General features: G+C 42.0%; 1 protein-coding gene across 2 annotated transcripts in view; it reads right to left on the bottom strand.

Moving 5' to 3' along the window:
* LOC126248963 (leucine-rich repeat-containing protein 40-like) overlaps window positions 1-22205 on the bottom strand; it is a 238926-nt gene that overhangs the window by 105414 nt on the left and 111307 nt on the right. For both annotated transcript variants that reach the window (XM_049950513.1, XM_049950512.1), the window contains one exon: window positions 16051-16174. In XM_049950513.1, coding sequence (XP_049806470.1) covers window positions 16051-16174 — 124 coding nt within the window. The remainder of the gene's footprint in view (window positions 1-16050; window positions 16175-22205) is intronic.

Raw genomic sequence — 22205 nt, forward strand, 5'->3', positions numbered from 1 at the left:
AGGAAACTATTTGTTTTTAAATAGTGGGTAAGATGTTGCTGCATTAATTGCAGTTGGCGTAGAAAGGAGTCTTCCAATAATCTCTCAACATTTTCTCAATAAAAAAGTTAGCCGTGTGCTGCAATATTTCTGAATTATTTTATGCACTCAAACCCAGCATCTCTTCAAAAATTTTCAAACCTGAAGCTCTATGTAACTGCACAGAGGCACATCACATTAAACAGAATTATTTCACAAATGTTTCAGATGTGGCATTAGCAACCACTGAGCTTTTACTTTTTTCACTCATTTTGTAGCACTATAAACATGAAGAAACTGCATAATTATATTAAAAAAAAACACCTATATCCAATAGTGTTAGCATCCTTGGTACAAAGGAAGAGGGTGTTGCAGATTAAGAGTTTCCGTTGGCTGCATTCTCGCCTTTGGTTATTTATGTATAGTAACTTCTCATGTTTGCAGGGGAAGGGGGACGTACCAACAAGTGGAGAGTCAGTTGAATTGGCCAGCATCGGTCTTGTAACAGTTAAGGCCATCTGCCTTGAAGCATTTTTATCTTGCATTTGTTACACTGTAAAGCAAGTAAAGATGTAATCAACTGGAGACTGGCTTTAACACTATACTGCTTTACTAGGCTTGGTTGTGTGCCATTGACTTCCTCTCACCTCTGAACTGATCTATACAGGCAGTCAGAGGGGAACCTACTATTAAACATGTACTCTTAAACATGGTGCATCTTCACTTGGTATTTTCTTGTTCACTGCAGGCTTCAATGGCAAGTACTTGTGACATTGCTGATATTTGATTTATGGGCATAAGGTTGTGGTCCAAGGCATATTTCTCTGCCTGAAATTTTGTCTTCAACTTCTGAAGACTTCATCAGAAGCTTTAACATCTTGGATAGCTGTTACAGACTCAAAACAAGTTCAGCAAGGTGAACTGTTTCTATATATCCATCCAACAGTCAGTTCGTGATGTCAGAAGGCTGCTGCTGCTGCTGCTGCAGCTGCCTAAGGAGTCACACTCATGTATCGGTTGGTTGGGTTTAAGGAGGGAAGGATGGACCAAACTGCCAGGTCATCGGTCCGTCATTCTGATTAAAATAATTCCACAAGGGTGGGAGTAAAATAATCGAGCCATACAAAACACAGCTGGAAGAAAGGAGAAAACCACAAGAATGACAGAAGGGCAACAAACACTAAAATGGACAAAATCAGACAAGAAAACCACAGAGAGATACAATAAACATGTAGAAGAGATCAAAAAAAGAGAGCAGATTACCATGGCTGGCTGACCATAAGAATAAAAAGGAGAAGCCATCCACTTTGCAGCACATTAGAACCTCCACCCTAAAAGCACTGGGGTGGAGGACACAGAGGGACAAAGGACATGCACTAAAATTTAGATCAAATGATAAAACCTACCCTCACAAATAAAACATAAAAATAAAGCTGCTGTTGAGGCATTGTCGCCCAACACCAGAGGTAGGGTTCTGGCAAAGTTAAAAGTCTGCCGCAGAGCAGCTAAACGTGCGCAATCCAGCAAGAGGTGGACGACCGTCATTTGTGAGCCACAGGGACACCAAGGTGGGTTCTCCCGACGGAGGAGGTAACCATGCATTACCCATGTATGGCCAATGCAGAGCCGGCACAGGACAACCGATTCCCTGTGAGAGGACTGCACGGAAGACTTCCACACATTCGTAGCATCCTTAATGACATGCAGTTTGTTGTGCATACTGTTATGCCGTTCCGTCTCCCAAAGCCGAAAAACCCCTGCGATGTAAGACAGAACTAAGGTCAGTTTTGGAAATGCCCATCTCCAGAAGCGGTTTCCACGTAGCCTGTTTGGCCAGCCTGTCAGCAAGTTTGTTGCCTTGGATTCCAATGTGTCCAAAGTCCACACAAACACCACTGAATGACATGACCATTCCAGGGAATAGATGGACTCCTGAATGGATGCTACCAAAGGTTGGCGAGAATAGAACTGGTCGATAGTTTGTGGGCTGCTCAAGGAATCGGTACACAAGAGAAATGACTTGCCAGGTCAGGAGCGGATGTCCTCAAGAGCACAAGATATGGCCACCAGCTCTACAGTGATAACACGGCAGCCATCTGGCAAGGAGTGCAGTTCAATATGTCCTCCACGAACATACGCAAAGCCTACGTGACCATCAGCCATTGAGCCATTGGTGTAAACCACTTCATGGCCTCGGTACATGTCGAGAATCGAGAGGAAGTGATAGCGGAGAGTCCGAGGGTTAGGACCATGTGAAAGGTCCAGAAGAATCTGTGGCCTAGGTGTACACCACGGAGGTGTACGTGAATGGACATCGAGGAGAGGTGGTAACAGAAAGGACTCCAGTTGAGACAGGAGGGACCAGACACGAATTGCAATCTTAAGTCCTGACCTGGGCCGCCACTGCAGGAGGATGGTTGGGAAAAGGAGACGGTAATTCAGATGTGTAGGAAAACTATGAATGTGTGCAACATAACTGGTGAGCAGTTGTGCACAACTAACCTTAAATGGAGGGACTCCAGGCTCCACCAGGACACTGGTCACTGACTCGTTCTAAAAGCTCCCGTCACCAGGCGAACGCCACAGTGATGCACTGGGTCGAGTAAACGCAATGCTGAGGGCGCTGCCAAACAGTAAACCAGACTCCCATAGTCAAGGTGGGGTTGAACAAGGGCTCTGCAGAGCTGCAGCAGCGTAGAGCGATCTGCACCCCAGTTGGTGTTGCTCAAGCAGCGGAGGGCACTCAAGCAGCAGAGGGCACTGAGGTGCTGCCAGCACTTCCACTTAAGCTGATGAAGGTGAGGTAGCAAAGTCAATCGGGCATCAAAAACCAGTCCTAAGAATCGATATGTCTCCACTACAGCTAGTGGATCATCATTAAGGTAAAGCTCTGGTTCTGAATAAATGGTGCGATGCCAACAGAAATGCACGACACACAACATCGTGGCTGAAAACTGGAATCCGTGAGCTAGAGCCCATGATTGCACCTTGTGAATGGCTCCCTGTAGGCACCGCTCAGCAACAACAGTATTAGGGGAGCAGTACAAAATGCAGAAGTCATCCACATACAGAGAAGGTGAGACTGATGGCCCTACAGCTGCTGCTAGCCACTAAAAATACACACACACTCAATACGGAGCCCTGCAGAATGCCATTCTCCTGAATACAGGGAGGAACTATGGGAGGCAGCAACTTGGACACGGAAAGAACGGAGTGACAGGAAGTTTTGGATAAGAATCGGGAGTGGGCCCAGGAGACCCCAATTGTACAATGAGGCAAGGATATGATGATGCCAGGTCATGTTGTATTCTTCACGTAAGTCAAAAAAGACAGCAATCAGATGTTGGCGTCTGGAAAAGGCAGTTTGGATGGTAGACTCAAGGAACACAAGATTATCAGTTATAGAATGACCCTGGCGGAAGCCGCCCTAATATGGAGCCAGTAGGCCACGTGACTCCAGGACCCAACCCAACCGCCGACACACCATACATTCCAGCAGCTGGAATGGTGAGGCTGATGGCCGGTAGCTATCCACATCAAGTGGGTTTTGACCGGGTTTGAGCACTGGAATTATGGTGCTCTCCTGCCACTGTGATGGAAAAACACCATCGCACCAGATTCAGTTGAGATCACGATGAGATGTCGCTTGCAGTCAAACGAGAGATGTTTAATCATCTGACTGTTGATCCGATCCGACCCAGGAGCTGTGTCGGAGCAATGTGCAAGGGTGCTGAGGTGCTCCCACTCTGTAAATGGGGAGTTATAGGGTTCACTGTGGCACGTAGTGAACGAGGGGACTATCCTTTCCATCCACCATTTGAGGGTGCGAAAGGCTGAGGGGTAGTTCTGTGATGCAGAGGCTTGAGCATAGTGCTCAGTAATCGTGTTTGCATAGGTAGATAACACGCCATTCATGTAAATGCCAGGGACACATGTTGAGGTCGGGTACCCAAAAGACATCTGATCTTCGTCCAGACTTGTGAAGGTGTCGTATGACACCCACTGGTCAAATGGTCAACACGTACCTCTCCCAACACTCCTGTTTCCATCGTTTTATAAGCTGCTGAACACGGGCACGGAGCTGCTTAAAAGTTATTAGGTGCTCTAGGGAAGGGTGCCGCTTACGTCACTGTAGAGCTCACCGACACTCTTTAATTGCCTTAGCGATTTCTGGTGACCACCAAGGGACTGTCTTTCGTTGGGGGCACCCTAAAGAATGTGGGATCGCATTTTCCGCTGCAGAAATGATCGTTGTAGTGACCTGCTCAATGACAACATCGATGGCACCATGTAGGGGGAGATTCAGCGGTGACAGCAGAGGTGAAGGCCTCCCAGTCCTCCTTGTTTAAAGCCCATTTGGGTACGCATCCATGGGCATGATGCCAGGGGAGTGACAGGAAGATGGGGAAGTGGTCACTACCACACAGGTCATGTGCTCTCCAGTGGATAGATAGGAGAAGGCTGGATAGATGGGAGAAGACCAGGACTGCAAACTGAGAGATCAATGGCCGAATATGTGCCATGTGCCACACTGAATTGTGTGGCGGCACTTGTATTTAAGAGGCAGAGGTCGAGTTGTGACAGTAAATTTTCGACCTTCCTACCTCGGCCAGTAAGCATGGCGCTACCTCACAAGGGGTTATGCATGTTAAAATCTCCCAAAAGTAGGAAAAGTTTAGGGAGTTGATCAATCAGTGCAGCTAATACGTTCAGGGCTACTGCACCATCTGGCGAAAGATATACATTGCAGACAGTTATTTTCTGTGTCATCCTTATTCTGAAAGTCACAGCTTCAAGAGTGGTTTGAAGTGGCACATGTTCACTAAATATTGAGTTCAGGACATAGACGCAAACTCCATAAGACACACTATTATAGTCGCAACAGTTCCTGTAATATCCCGTGTCGCCATGGAGGGCAGTGGTCCGCATTGCCGGGAACCAGGTTTCCTGGAGGGCAATGCAAAAAGCAGGTGTAATGCTTAACTGTTGCTGTAGCTCAGCCAGGTGGTGGAAAAAACCTTCGCAATTCCACTGGAGGATTATGTGATCGTAAGACTGGGAAGGCAAAAACCACTCAATGAGGCAGTCTACGCCTCAGGGTCACCTGCTGCCACGAGATGAGTACCCGTGCAATTGACATCCATAGTGTCTGAGGACCCAGCAAGATCTAGGTCCTCAGCAGATCCCAGAATCTCCACCTTATTCTCAGACACAGAACTTGTAGGCACTGGTGGTGTGGGCGCCACCGCAGTGCCTTGGGTCTTTTTACTTTTAGGTTTCTCTCGCTGCTCCTTAGGTTTGTCCGGCTGCGAGGGCTTCACTGATTCTGTCTCAGGAACTGAGGAGGACCATGAAGCCCTAAGACCAGCTACCTGTGGTTGCTTCAGTCACTGGCAGGGATCAGCTTTGCCACTGGTAGGAACCTGGGAAGGGAGTGACCCAAGGGATCCCCTTCCTGGCGAGAGGAGCCAAAGAAGACTTATGCTTCCCTGGCTGAAAAGTGAAAAGTTGGGGGGGGGGGGGGGGGGGGAGGGTGTCGCTCCTGAAGTAGGTTGTGCAGGAGCAAGAGAGAGGGAAGTGCCCCCACCATCAAGGGGTCAGGTGGAGTCTGACGGTTCTGAGAGCCAACTGTACGCAGCGGAATGGAAGATGGTAGAAACATTGTTGTAGCAACAGTGTAGGTTGACGTCATAAATGGTTCAAATGGCTCTGAGCACTATGGGACTCAACTGCTGAGGTCATCAGTCCCCTAGAACTTAGAACTACTTCAACCTAACTAACCTAAGGACATCACACACATCCATGCCCGAGGCAGGATTCGAAGCTGCGACCGTAGCGGTCTCGCGGTTCCAGACTGCAGCGCCAGAACCGCGCGGCCACTTCGGCCGGCGGTTGACGTCATATGCACAGGATGTAGTCTCTCATACTTTCTCTCAGCCTCAGTGTAGGTCAGTTGGTACAGGGTCTTGTATTCCATAATTTTTCTTTCTTTCTGGAGAACCCTGCAGTTTGGCGAGCAAGACAAAGGGTGCTCTCGGCAGTTGACACAGATGGGAGTCACGGCATAGGGAGTATTGGGACGCAAAGGACATCCACAATCCTGACACGTGACAATGGAAGTACAGCGGGAAGGCATATGGGCAATCTTCCAGCACCAAGCACCGCATTGGGGGAGGGATATATCGCTTTACGTCACAGCGGTAGACCATCACCTTGACATTCTCGGGTAACGTGTCACCCTCAAAGGCGAAGATGAAGGTACTGGTGGCAACCTGATTATCCCTCCGACGCCGTATGAACTGGACACCTCGCCCCTCTAACCTGGTTCACAGCTCATAATCAGACTGCAAAGGAAGGTCTCTGTGAAATATGATACCCTGGACCATATTTAAGCTCTCATGGGGTGTGATGGAAACAGAAACATCCCCCGGCTTGTCACAAGTGAGTAGTGCCCGTGATTGGGCAGAGGATGTTGTTTTGATCAAGACTGATCCTGACAGCATTTTGGAAAAACCCTCCACAAAAAACTTAGCATTGAAGTTAGACCTTGACCGCTTAAGAGGCTGCTGGTGTTTGACCACCAGCAAGAGATGATTTACTATGCTTCATGGCGTGTCATCCGCCCTGATGCCATCCACTCCAACCAGGGGCCTTACCCACGGGTGCCACCCAGCCACAGCAAAGGCCACCTGGCAGGATGGCCATTGTGGGGAGTCCCACTGCCCAGGGTGACTGGCATCTACTACTTGGCATACATGGGAAGTTAACAGCGAGGGCATCAGCAGAGCGATCCCCATGTGGTAAGGGGACTACAACCGACAGGGTACATGGCGGCCCCACCACAACAGACTGGCTACCGTGGTGGATATCAGGTGCAAACAAACTAAGAAGTCCATTATCATCGACAGCGCAGAAAGCGATGCTGCACAGAGGATGGAGGAAAATGCACTCAGGAGGGTGACCTCACCCAACAGCTGGGGAATGAGCGGAAGTGCAGGTCCACGTTGACGAAGGATGCAAGAGGTCTCAGTGCATGATGGACACTAGGCACCATGTAAGGCGACCTTCCCCAATTGGCTAGTTCATTGGGAAAATTTTGAAAAATGGTACCTGTAGGGTTTGACCTCCATCTCACAGAGGCCGAAACGTGAGAGACTCCTTTTAGTTGCCTCTTACGACAGGCAGGAATATCTTGGGCCTATTCCAACCCCCCAACCTGCATGGGGGACACGCTGATGTATGCTATGGATCTTATAGAGGGGAAGAGTTGGCACTGTTTGTTTTATTTAGCAGTTATTGACCACGGTTCATCTAATTTCAGTCCTCCTCCTCTTCTCCTGAAATTGATTTGTGCCTCAAGGAACACAACGTCAATTGTTACCTGGGGAGATGGATAAATCAGCAGTAGCAGATCTTGCACTAGGGCTGCGAAACCACCAAATTCATTTCTCTGACACTGTGGTTTTAGCAAGATAATTAATAAACTAGGATGTACAGAGAGGCCATAGGAATTCAAAAGCACAAAAACAGTTTCAACAGAAAAGAAGAAGGCTTCCTGAGCTTTTTCAATTTTGTAACAGCTTTTTGTGTCATTAAAGACTCTGTTGAAGTTCCCGGCAGTGGAAGACGAAATGTTAGGCAGAGAATTATACCTTGGAACACAGCCTTATGCTCATAAAATCGAATATCAGCAATATGTTCCTCATTGTTAGGAGTGAAACAAGCGATAAGCGACAGGGAAAGTCGTATGACCAATGGCAGACTGAACCCCCATTTTTTAGTTTTGAGTTTGGAACAACCACTGAGCCACTGAGGCACATTTCAGCGCAGACCATTTATACATTATTTAGCAAACAGAAATTGTACTTATCCAAGGGAATACCAATAATTTATTCATGAATAAATTCATCTGAATCGTCTAATTATTCGAATAATTATCTAGATTGAAATTTATTCAAGTAATGAACACCTCTGTTTACCACTACTCTTAACGTTTCCTCCCTCTTTCAAGTCATTTCTGCTTGTATCATACAAAGTAATTAGCCCTACTAGTTCATCTGCGAGTCCTAAAAGTTCATTTGCTCAATTTACTGATGAGAGCCTACAGTGTAGCTGCACTGAGGTTTTTGTGTTAATTATAAACAAAGTTGACAACTATAATGAATTCTCAGGCTCAGTTTCATCTATTCTATCCAAAATATGTCTCAAAATCAGCTGCAGACTGAGTGAGCAGTAGTTTGTCACTCACTCATTCATACAAATTTATAGTTACACAGGTAAATCAATTACCTTCACTAAAATTCAGTAATAAATTATCACTTTAATTTTCATTATACATAATCATACTCAGTCACTGTTGTAATATTTGCTTAATTTCAGATAAACAGCAAACACATTCCCTGAAGAAAACAAGGAAAATTGATAGCTGAAAACAAATTCTGATTCTAAATGCATTCCAATGCTCGCCAAGCCTGTTAGTGCCACTATGTTGTGACGAAGCCGTGCAGACTCCATGTTTCCCTTGCCACATGGTAGGGCCACACGCCTGTTGCCCCACACTCAGTGAGTGCTAGCTCATGTGATGTCGAGTGCAGAAGCTGCCGGCGGCATCCTCCCACAAGGAGTGTGAAGGATGGGGAGTGAGCATTGTTTACATGGAGTACAGTGCTCTAGTAAGCAGGATCAACATTTCTTAAGACAGTTGATCAACAGTGAACGAAAACTACTGAAGAAAAACACAGTAATAATAAAGTGATAAGAGAAATGACAAAATAGGACAAATTGCTCAAGGATTAATGGAAAATGACACAAAACCAGAAAATAAAAGTCTAAAAGTGACAGTTGAAATATTTCAGTAACATAACCTTTCATGTTATCATGTTCCCAGTTACGTGAGTGGCTCAAAGACTTCATAAGTAACTGAACCCAGTACGTTGTCTCGATAATGAGTGTTCTTCAGGGACATAAGTATCATCAAGAGTGCCCCAGGGAAGTGTGACAGGACCATTTATTTATTTATTTATTTATTTTTCCATTTACATAAATGTTCTGGTCAGCAGGGCGAGCAGCAGTCTGTGGTTGTTTGCTGATGATGCTGCGGTATACACAAAGGTGTCATCATTGAATGACCATAGGTGACCAGATGACAGATATATATATATATATATAATAGAGGGAAACATTCCACGTAGGAAAAACGTATCTAAAAACAAAGATGATGTGACTTACCAAATGAAAGTGCTGGCAGGTCGACAGACACACAAACAAACACAAACATACACACAAAATTCAAGCTTTCGCAACAAACTGTTGCCTCATCAGGAAAGAGGGAAGGAGAGGGAAAGACATATTTAAAGAATCAGAATTTGTTTTCAGCTATCAATTTTCCTTCTTTAAATATGTCTGCTTGTGTCTGTATATGTGTGGATGGATGTGTGTGTGTGTGCGCGAGTGTATACCCGTCCTTTTTTCCCCCTAAGGTAAGTCTTTCCGCTCCCGGGATTGGAATGACTCCTTACCCTCTCCCTTAAAACCCACATCCTTTCGTCTTTCCCTCTCCTTCCCTCTTTCCTGATGAGGCAACAGTTTGTTGCGAAAGCTTGAATTTTGTGTGTGTATATATATATATATATGAGAACAGCATTAGTAGTGTGTTCTTGCTCCACACTCCGTCAGCTATCTAGGCGTAACATTGCAAAGTGATACGAAATGGCACAAGCACATACGGATTGTAGTAGGGAAGATCAATGGCCAACTTCAGTTTATTGGGAGCATTTCAGGGAAGTGAGGTTCACCTGTAAAGGAGTCACACATAGGATACTAGTGCGAACCATTCTTTAGTACTGCTCAAGTGTTTGGGATCTGCACCAGGTCAGATTAAAGCTGGGTGGCTGCTAGATTTCTTACTGGTAGGTTTGAACAACATTAAAGTATTATGGAGATGCATCAGGGATGCAAATGGGAATTTCATGAGGAAAGGTGACTTTTCCTTGGAACACTGGTGAGAAAATTTAGAGAACTGGCATCTGAAGCTGATTGCACAAACGATTCCACTGCTTCCAATGTACATTTTACGCAAGGACCATGTAGGTAAGAGGGTTGTTTTGGGGAAGGAGACCAGACAGCGAGGTCATCGGTCTCATCGGATTAGGGAAGGATGGGGAAGATGTTGGCCGTGCCCTTTCAAAGGAACCATCCCGGCATTTGCCTGGAGCAATTTAGGGAAATCACGGAAAACCTAAATCAGGATGGCTGGACGCGGGATTGAACTGTCGTCCTCCCGAATGCGAGTCCAGTGTGCTAACCACTGCGCCACCTCGCTCGGTCATGTAGGTAAGAGAAATTTGGGCTTGTACGGAGGTATATAGACAGTCATTTTTCCTCTGCTCTATTTGAGAGTGGAACAGAAAAGGAAATGAGTATTAGTGGTACAGGGTACCCCTGCTAAGCACATATGGTGGCTCACAGATTATATATGTAGATGTAGATAGAGGTATCGTTTTTGTATGAAAAGCAATGATTTTTTTCCTAGTTTCATGATTATTTCTGAAAAGTATGGTGTAATTATGATAATACCTGGAGGGATCTGGGGCTCTCAACACACTTCAAACAAAGACAGCCCTACTATCTTAATTATGCAAGTCTTGCAAGAACCAAGTTTAACAATTTAGGAGCATTTGGAGTAGTCTAACCCAATAATTTAGTCCCATCAATTTTCCAATACAGCTCCTGATAAAAAAGTATACTGCGCAGCACTGCAGTTTCTCAGAAAATCTTATGGGCAATAACTGATCTTAAAACAGGCAACGTCACTTCTTGTTGTTTATAATTGGTGACTAGTTTCAACTGCATCACCTTCAGACCAAAATATCCATGGTAAGGTGCCTACCATGGCAGCGTTGATAAGGTAATTCCTTAAACTAGAAACCTGCCAACAATGCAGAGTGAACAAGTTACATAACGGAGAATGTTTCCAACTAACCCTTTCCTCCACATTCAATTCTTTCAATCCAATAATCAAAAATCTGTGGTAATTTATAAATACACAGAGAGTATGTCTATTACTGACTTTCAATTGCATTTCTGATGTATATATACAATATGATCACTTTATCAAAGCACCTCAAACAATTAACATCATAAAAAGTATACAGTCCCTGGTCAATTTATTAGACGCACTGCAGTTTTCAAGCAAATTTTGATTTATGTGTAACGATTTTTTTTAAAATGCATAAATTATGATAAAATGATTATGTGTAGTCTACTTGATAACTAAGGTGATATAACAAATAAATAAAATGTATTTGTTGAAAACATTTTATTTCAATAATTACAACAAAAATTAAAATATCGTGAAAGTGAAAACATATCTTGTTGAGCCTCCTTTTGCAGTTATGAGAGCCTTAATACGACATTGCATGCTGTCGATGCAGGACTGTACTGCGTCCTGCATTTGTGGATGATGATACCACACAAGGATGATCTTCTCTAAGGGCTGTGTTTTTGTTGTGATGACATCTTTTGCCACCTTCCCTTTCATTAGTTCCAACACATTTTCTGTGGGGTTCATGTCAGGACTATTACCTGGCCAGTCTAACAGAGGGATATTTTGTTCCTTCAGAAAGGATTTAACTGACCTGGCTGTGTGACAGGGAGCTCCAGCCTGCATAAAAATAAATGGTTCCCCATTCGGGAACCATTCTCTGAGCTGTGGTATAAACCATTTTTGCAGGGCTTCCTTGTATTGGTCTTGCCTCATTATGTCTTTAACCACGTAAGGACATACTGTAACCTTCACACAGATAACAACCAAATCATCACCTTAGTTGTATGTTTTACGGTCTGAATAATACAATCAGGACGAAATTTTTCTCCTGTTCGACGGCACACATACTGAGATTTGTTAGTTAAAATTTCAAACGTGCTTTCAACGCGGAAGCTAACCTGTAAAAATCAAGAAACATAAGTAATATACTATGAATAAATGTTCATAAGTTATATCGTATCGTAAATAATAATTTTAAAGTTTAATTATCGATCTCCAGAAGTCCACATCCGTATTACACCAGTTTAGCTCACTTCTGATGCTTTGCTTTCATTGTGGCTGTTAACTTTGGTTTTCTAGCGGGTCAACAGGCCTTAAAATCAATATCCTTCAACTTTCTACAAAAAGTTCATCCAGATGCATTCACATTAGCCTCTTCCAGTTGAGATTTTATTGGTTTAATTGTTGCAAATTTGTTTTTAGGCAAATTCTTTTGAGAAATCTTTCTGAGTTGGGGTGAAACTTGGTTTTCCTCCACATTTATTCTTCCTTCTGGGGGCTCAGTTCTTCACCTGAATCAATTTTCTTCTTTATGCACCTCACGCTAGCTTCTGACATTTCCAACCTTCGTGAAATTTCCTGATTGGAATACATTTTTGTATTAACGAGAGCTTTGACCTCAGCTTTTTTACGTGGTGCAATGTCTCCTCTTTTACCCATTTTTAAAGGTCACAATTTCTAACATCTGGCTGTTCAACAATCATTTGTGATGTCAATATTATAAAATTGATAATCAAAGCGGACAAAGTATTACATCAGTTACACGCGAGAGCACCATTGAACAAGTCCTTTCCTGTACACTGTACTCTGCACATTGATACCTACAATAAGTCAACAATCCAATGTCACATAGCAACAATAGATACAAAATTCAAGAATGTCATAATTGCCCTGAATAAACATCATAAATTTTCTGATTAATCACATTAAATATAGTACTCAACACGTAATTATTACAAATAACATTAAAAATGTGCAGTGCATCTAATAATTTGGCCAGGGACTGTAACTTTCGAATATATGATTTACCTCAATTTAGTCAATCATTTTACATCTCTTTCAATGTACACCAGCAAATATTCTAAATAATATAAATCAAGAATAAGAGAGAGAATAAAAGCAGAAAAAAGAAACAGTCTCAGAAATGCTTTAACAGAGAAAGAGCCACTATGTTGGCTACAAACACCCATCTTTTCACAGAAGTTATCTGGTTACTCTTTCCCATAAGACACCGTCTACTTTTTACTGTACATAAATGTCTAATTTATCTTGTGTAATAATGGAACCAGTTCCATTATTTCAATTTTAATTCCATTGTTAATTGTGGCAAGTAACAGTCTTAGGTAAACAGTATTTACAAAATTTATTGCTTAGAGGTTTCTTCAGTTGCAGCATGTGCCATGAATGATAAAAGAAAGCTATTAATAAAGTTCTAGTGCCAAAAGTAATTTATGTTCAGTCTACGTATATACTAACAAATTATGAAATAAGATTGCTACTGACCATATAGTGGATATGTTGAGTCACAGACAGGCACAACAAAAAGACTATTGAACAAATAAGCTTTTGACCAAAAAGCCTCCTCCTGAATTAGACAAAACACACTCTCTCTCTCTCTCTCTCTCTCTCTCTCTCTCTCTCTCTCTCTCTCTCTCCATGCCCATGACCACTGTCTCTCGCTGCTCAGGCCAGCCTGAGAGTAACTGCGTATGGTGGGAGAAGCAATCTGGGTGGTGGGGTTAAGGAGGAGGCAAAGAGAGGGAGGAATAGTAAGGAAGGGATCAAGAATGGTAAAGTGCTAAGTGCTGCTTGTAGGAGCATATAGGTGTGAGATGGAGAGAGGGTAGGGCAGCTAGGTGTATAGACGGAGGGCCACGAGGCGGAAGGGGGGGGGGGAAGGGGAGGGGGAGGAGGAGAGAAGTGAGAAGACTGTGGGTGCGTTGGTGGAATAGAAGGCTGTGTAGTGCTGGAATGGGCACAGGTGAGTAAAGGACAATGACTAATGAAGGTTGAGGCCACGAGGGCCACGAGAATGTAAGATATATTGCAGGGGGAGTTCCCAACAACTGGGTGGTCAAGCTGTTTCTTGGCCATAGTTTATCGGTGGACATTCATTTGGACAGACAGGTTATTGGTTGTCATGCCCACATAGAATGCAGCACATTGTTTGCAGTTCAGCTTGTAGATCACATGCCTTTGATGGGATAGGTGATGCTTGTGATGGGATGGGAGTGGAGCAGGTGGTGGTGGGAGGATGTACGGGACAGGTCTTGCATGTACGTCTATTACAGGTATACGAGCCTTGAGGGAAAGGGTTTGGAGTAGAGGTTGTGTAGGGATGGGCGAGGATATTGGAGATTTGGTGGGTGGTGGAATACCACTGTGGGAGGGATGGGAAGGACAGTGAGCAGGACATTTCTCACTTCAGGGTACAAGAGGCAGTCGAAACCCTGGCAGAGAATGTGATTCAGTTCTCCAGTCCAGGTTGGTACTGAGTCGGCAGTGATGTGCAGTCCCTCTTGAAACGTACCAAAGATCTCACTGAGGCCTTCATAGACTGTAATTACACTCCCAACCTTGTACAGAAAAACCTCCTGTGCATTATCTCTCCAATCACACACCACCTTCCGAAGTCATACTGTCCCACCACAGAGGAGCATTCCCCTTCTGACTCCGTACCACCCAAAACTGGGGCAACTGAATCACACTCTCTACCATGGTTTCGACTACCTGTCATTGTGTACTGAAATGAAGAATGTCCCACCCACTATCCTCTCCACCCCTTCCACAGTGATACTGCACCACACACTGAACCTACACAACATCCTTGTCCATCCCTACACCACCTTCACATCCCTGTAATAGATCTAAATGCAAGACCTGTATCATACATCCTCCTCCCACCACCACCTACTCCACTCCGGTCACAAGCATTACGTATTCCATCAAAGGCATGTGATCTACAAGCTAAACTGCAACTTCTATATTGTGTTCTACGTGCGCATGACAACTAACAAGCTGTCTGTCCACATGAACGGCCACCATCAAACTGTGGCCAAGAAATAGCTGGACCACCCAGTTGCTGAGCATGCTGCCCAACATGATGTTCTTCATTTCATTGACTGCTTCACAGCCTGTGCTGTCTCAATCCTTCCTCCCAACACCAGCTTTTCTGAATTTTGCAAGTGGGAACTTTCCCTGCAATATATCTTTCATTCCCGTAACTCTCCTGGCCCGCCATTAGTCATTGTCCTTTACTCGCCTATCACCTTCCCCATTCCCATTCCAGCACTACACAGCCTTCTATTCCACCAACTCACTCACAGTCTTTTTACTTCTCTTGTTTTCTAACTGCCTGCCTCTCCCCCCCCCCCCCCCCTTTCACTCTCCGTCTATCCTTCCAACTACATCTAGCTTCTCTACCCTCTCTCCATCTTGTCCCTATATGCTCCCACAAGCAGCACTTTACTGTCCCCCATCCCTATCCTGCTATCCCTTCCCACTCCCAGCCTCCCCCTTAACCCCACAAGGCAGACTGCTTCTCCCATTATGTGTAGTTGCTTGCAGTTTTGTGTGTGTGTGTGTGTGTGTGTGTGTGTGTGTGTGTGTGTGTGTGTGTTTGTTTTGTCTCATTCAGAACAAGGCTTTTTGGCTGAAAGCTTACTTGTTTAGCTCTCTTTTTGTTGTGCCTGTCTGCGACTCAACATTTCCACTATATGGTGGGTGGCAATTTATTCTGTTCATGATATTATCATTAATTCATTATTCCTTCCTGGATTTTCCTATGTATATATTAACATTTTAAAGAGTCAGTCAATTTCTATGATACAGGAACAGAAGTATTAACAATGATTAAGAAACACCACATAACACTATATGTACAAATACTTGTAGACACTTGGGAATATCCCCAATCATTTAACAACATGGGAAACAAGTATACAGGCTGTCCAACAAAAAACAGAAAAGCATGCATACACAGTTTTCTCTCCCTCTCTCTCTCTCTCTCTCTCATACACACACACACACACACACACACACACACACACACACAAAATCTATGCATGGTCCCTTCTACCAAATATTTATTTACAGAATTTACAATTCATTCACAAACAACAAGCTGAGATTATGGGGGAAGTCATTAATGTTTTGTACAATGCAAAAAGAATAGTTATTGTGTAAATTCTACTTTGCACCATACTAACCAAGAAGATTGACAAGGTCTGGAGGAATCTCGGTGAGTTGATTATGAGATAGATCCAAAGATGTTAGATGTGTTAAAAAGCCAATTCCAGGAGGAAGGAATGTCAGACTGTTGTAGCTGAGGTCCTGCAAATAGCAGCCCACTGCAGTACTTACAGAAATTATGAAACCAACAGGAATTTCCAGATAAATAACAGAACAACACAATATATACACTATAAATGTTAAACAAAACAAAGCCAGATTAATTGGAAAAATAATACAAATACTACAAAATACTTCATTGAAGTGTCACAGATACTCCATTTAAGTTTTCTCATAGCTTTACAAGATTCAAAGGCACCAGATGTTTGAACATTCACAAATAACATGCAAAAACAAGTTTTTCAAGTAATTGTCAAATCCACAAGGGAGACAGATAAATAAGCAAAGTACACACACACACACACACACACACACACACACACAAGCAAAACATCATAAATGACAACATATTTAAGAACATGGCACCAATGAAAGTTTTGTTTCTGTTTTCCTTGTCACATAGAGTATTTGCAAAAACAATATTTGCCTTTCATTTACACAGAAGATGATTTGTTTCTTACCAAACTGTTTGGTTCCTTTGCCCCAAATAATAAACTGAACAGTCAAACAAAGTGTGATCTTTGATCCTGTGGACAACGAATTGAAAACTACATTTCACACTTTTTTACAATTTAATTAGAAAGTTGTGAGCTGAAACCTTCCATAAATTAAAGCACTTTACAGTTTATTAAATTTAAAAAATATTTAAAGACAATCTGCAATAACAGTGTGTGTGCTGCCAAGACATTTACAGCCAGAAGATGTTAACATGTAACTAGTTCCAGAATTAGTTAACCACAACCATCAAGATGCTTCCAACCTAAGACTAGTACATGCCCTATGAAAACACAGCAAAGAATTTTGGAATAGAATTTAACATGGTCTCCCAGCCATGCATATGGCACTGTAACCTGACTCGTGCCTCTCATCTGCAGCTATTTATATGTGCAGCCAAAGGCAACTTCATGCACACCACATCTCATCTGCTTTAGGTACTGTATTCTGCAACTGAGATATCTGTGATCTGAACTTGTCTTTGGATTGCAGTTAGAGCTCCACTGGTGATCCTGCTGTGATGTACTGTGCTGGGTTTCTGATTTTCAAAAGTGACTCTCATTGGACCTTTTACCTATACCACCAACTATGATAGTTGTGCTTGTATTTGGGCTTGGAAACAGTAACCACTACATGTATTTGCTTACAAGTGGTTCAACAAATATCTAATCCATGGCTAGAAAATTGGCAATGAGATAAAAGGACTTCAAGTATGAATTACAAAAATACTTTAGTTTCTACAACAGCATGTACAACACTGCCATTAGCTACCGAAACAACAGCACTAGCAATGTGAACAGCAGCACTAGCAATTTTAACAGCAGCACTAGCAATGTGAACAGCAGCACTAGCAATGTGAACAGCAGCACTAGCAATGTGAACAGCAGCACTAGCAATGTGAACAGCAGCACTAGCAATGTGAACAGCAGCACTAGCAATGTGAACAGCAGCACTAGCAATGTGAACAGCAGCACTAGCAATGTGAACAGCAGCACTAGCAATGTGAACAGCAGCACTAGCAATGTGAACAGCAGCACTAGCAATGTGAACAGCAGCACCAGCAAAACTAATGATATCAAAAACAGCAGCATTACAGCACCACCACTGTTTCAACAACACCTTGCTGAATTGATCGGGGAAATATAATGTATAAAGTATTTGGATAATATATTTGTTACTGCGTCTATTAAACACTTATCAATTCTATGCACATTTTCTAAAAAAAAAAAAAAAATGCAGGCAGCTGAGTTACACTGCACCTCATGCAAAAGCAAATTCTTCCAGGCACAAGTAGAGTACTTACACCACATGCTTTACAAACACAATGTCTGTCCTGTAGATAACCAATTAAAAGCCATTGAAAAGCTCCCAATATACAAAAATATCGAAGTGTCATTACTTTTCACATTTGCAATACATTCATTCCACAGTCAGCTAATAAATCCCAACCACTAAACCACCGATGAAAAATTGAAGGAAGTAAGTTTAGGGTGTCATGTCCCACTGCCAGTCATGAAAAAAGATGGTACAGTTCTCAAGTAGTTAGTAACTTGTGACTGGATCCACTCCATGTCTATCATTTATGCCTATCTTCTTGTAAAAGTGATCCACAGATGAATAAAACCTTTAACCATCACAGCCAATGCATCACCCTGCGGCAAACAGTGGGGGGCAGGGGGAGGGGGGGGTCTCTCATCATAAAAGAGCACTGAGGGGCATATGCTTCGAAGATATTGAGACCTGATCAAACAAATGACTCCCCACTAAAGGAAGTGCTTTCAAAACTACATTTCATACTACCTTTCATAAGCCCGTTTATGTAGAAAACAGCAACAACAAATTTTCATTAACTACCGCATTTTGCAGTTTACTAAGGCAATGAGAGATACCTCTAAACTTCTAGTCCCATATGCCAACCAGAAACTGGAACTATAAACATGAAGCTAGTTCCAGAGCGAGACTACAACAGTGATGGCAATGCAGATGCATATTATGGACACATGATGCAAACATGCAGCTAGTACTACAGTTAGCCAACCACAACAATAAAGTTGGCTCCAAACCGATGTTAGTACCTGCACCTGGTGAACACAGGACAGATGACACAACAGAGTTTCATGTGGTCTCCAGGTAACCTGAGACATGGGCAGTGTAGCTCATCTGAAGATGCATATGCACAGTGTTCCATAATTTTTGTTACGGCTTCTAGGGATTGTAGAGAGGACTAAGTAGATAATGTTTTGATAGGGCACTCATGTCCAGAAATGTACAGAATGGATAGAAAATAAGTTTGAAGATTGGATCACTTCCAAATCTCCCATTTCACGGTACAGTCTGTAATGGTAGAGCTATTCAGTGCATGTATCGAGAATGCCTGATTGTCACAGTATATCATGTATCATTTTTGTTCAACTACAACAATGACAGTGGCAAATTAGTACATTCACAATTAGCAGAGTAGTTGTGCTCCATGGATGCACACTAGGTCCACAGCAGTGGAGCAGTACCTGTAAAGCACACAAACTTATTTTACCTCCAAATGATACATATCTTGACACAGGTTCCTTATCAAAACTTTATCTACTAAGTCCCCTATACAACCTCTATAAGCTTGTAATGTGAACTGTTGAACAGCCTTTAAGTGCAACTGAAAGCCGCTACAGACTCTTCATGTCCAGTTCTTTCAGTACCTTATCTGCTTCAAATACTACATGCCACAGCTGATGTTGCTCAGACATGGACTTGTCTTTTTATCATATTTCAGACTTTACTGGTGATCATGTTTTGGCACACTGTGCTGTGTTACTGGTTTTCAAATGTACCTCTCACTGGACTGTTTGCTTACACTACTAATGATTACACCAGTGGAGTATTTAGACTAAAACACAATGATCATAACCTGTACTTGCTTGAGAATGTTCTTATATACGTACTTGCCACAGCTAAGAAAAACAAGTTCAAAGTAAAAAGAACTGAATATTTGAAGAGGTCATCAATGTACTGACCCATTTTAATTTGTTACCCCTCAGTACACCCATGAATTTGACACATGGGGTTGAGGAAATAACAAATAGTATCTATTTATGTAGTGCTTATGGCACTATTGTTTATCTGGAATGGCACAAAATTCAAGAATCAGGTTTTTTGTAAACCAATTAAAAACCTGTGAAAGTGTTCTTGGTGAACTTATAATGTAAAACTGGTATAAAATTCCAAACATTTGACATCATCACCCGTTTTCTTCAATCAGGAATGCGTCTGACTTGTCAAAAAGATAACATCAATCAATACCTGTGAATGACATTGTGGTACTCCCTTGTAACTTACCTGATCTGCTTATTCCCCTTTGGTGGTCTTATATCACTTTAATGTTCTGAATCGTGACCTGCGCTTTATGAGTTAGACTGACATTTGTTCAAGAATGTACACTATACTGCAGCACATAGTTTTCAATTCCTTCAAATTTATTGAACACAATTTTATGATGATCAGCTTTTTAATAGACAGAAGTTTCAGTACTTGAACCACAATGGCACGCTACACTCATCAACAAACAATTTCACATTTCATTGGTGGAAGATTAAATCACAGTTACACAAATATGTTGCATATACATAATTCTTCCACATCAAACAATGGAAAATCCAGCTTCCAGAGATTGTGATTTTTTATATATATATATGTGTGTGTGTGTGTGTGTGTGTGTGTGTGTGTGTGTGTGTGTGTGTGTGTGAGAGAGAGAGAGAGAGAGAGAGAGAGAGAGAGAGAGAGAGAGAGAGAGAGAGAGAGAGAGGGAGGGGGGGGGGATGTCTAGTTTTGACAAAGCCCTTGGCCGAAAGATCATTTTGTGGTGCCTATCTGCAAGTCAGTATCCCCACTATATAGTGAGTAGCAAATACCATTAATTCTTCCACATAATAGTTCATAGTTACATAGTGCTCAATTAACATCTGCCACTTTCAGACCAATTATATTTTGCCACAAACGGTTTACACAGTACTGTACAATTTTACTATTGAAATCTGACCAGTAAACAAATTAGCTGCACATTTTGATTGGTAGCAATCAAGAGATGTTAAGAAGTTGGGTACTTAATGCAGACTGACTAACTCAACGAAGTTCACAAAGAAATTTACACATGGATGTTCCCAGTTTAACTACTGGGCACTGATTGACTAAAGTATTGTTCTGCATAATTATTTATTGATGAGCACATGAATAACAACTAAAATATGTTATGTTTTTGATTTTCAACAAGAAAGAAACCAAAATTAATAGACATGAAATTACAATGAGCAAAGGAGTAAGTATGTTTATATACGGTTGGATCTCAGGAAAATTATAGGAATTATGTATACTCTCATGGGGGTTCACAAAAATCACCAAAATTGGCTAAAAATGTAATTTTCTGGATTGAATAATTAGTCAACAAACAAGTTTTCCTAGTGAGTGTGGGCATTTCTTTAATCACAAACATCAGTGATGCAGAACTATGAGACTGAATTTTGTAAATAATCACCAGTTAAGAATGGAACATTCCGGAATATGAAAACTTAAATTATGAATAACTTTTTAAACAGAATATTTTAGAAAAAAACCGGATGTTTACTAAGAAGATAAGGACAAGGGCTTAAACTGAGGTATAACACATCAGTCAGAGCCCTCTATTAGCTCATCCAAATTCCATCTGTGTGTTATAGAAGCACTTTAAATTACGAAAATTTATTTTAGCAAATTATTTCCAAGTAATTTAACTATACAATTATTGTTTGTGATTGAGAAACTATATACTGAAAAATTAATTCTGATTTACTAGGGCCTGAATATGAAATTAACTACTTTATGTATTTGTCTGATGTGTGTTCTCCATAAAACATGATCAAATACAGGGAAAAAAAAATTTTTTCACAGTTTCTCAGACAACGATTTTCTTTCCCAAATTGTTCAAAGCTTACCTGGAATATGACAAACCATATGCAACAAGTTCATCATGAACATTTCAGACAACCAATCTGTAAGAGATCTCTTTCCTGGTTAAATTATAATGCTGTTCAGCTATTGTGTCTGATATATGTATATGATTATGCATTGTTTGTTAATACATGTGTGTCAACAACAAATATCATAGTTCTTTAAAAGTCTTAATTATTCTAATAGACCTTTTACGCAGTCAAAAGTGAGAGTGCAGCAAGTATGAACAATGTAGGATGACATATTCCACTTTCATTCACAGTGATTTTAGAGTTTCTCCTTTAGAGCTACCATTTAAAGTGTTTTCTTTGAATTTAACATTCCAGACATGCAAGTGGTGTGCTATTTGACACCATAATATCTTAGTTTCCATAGCAAAAATGTATGATATACACATCAAAAACTTTAGCAATGGTGAGAGAGGTTAAAAGGAACGTTGAAAACCCTTGCCGGCAGCCATCTGACACTCAAAGAAAGAAGTTTTAACTCTCACGAGAGTCCACTTAGGAACCTCCAAGCACTGGCTTTCACACCTAAATATCAGTAC

The sequence above is a fragment of the Schistocerca nitens genome, chromosome 3, assembly GCF_023898315.1.
Source record: "Schistocerca nitens isolate TAMUIC-IGC-003100 chromosome 3, iqSchNite1.1, whole genome shotgun sequence".
Lineage (NCBI taxonomy): Eukaryota > Metazoa > Arthropoda > Insecta > Orthoptera > Acrididae > Schistocerca > Schistocerca nitens.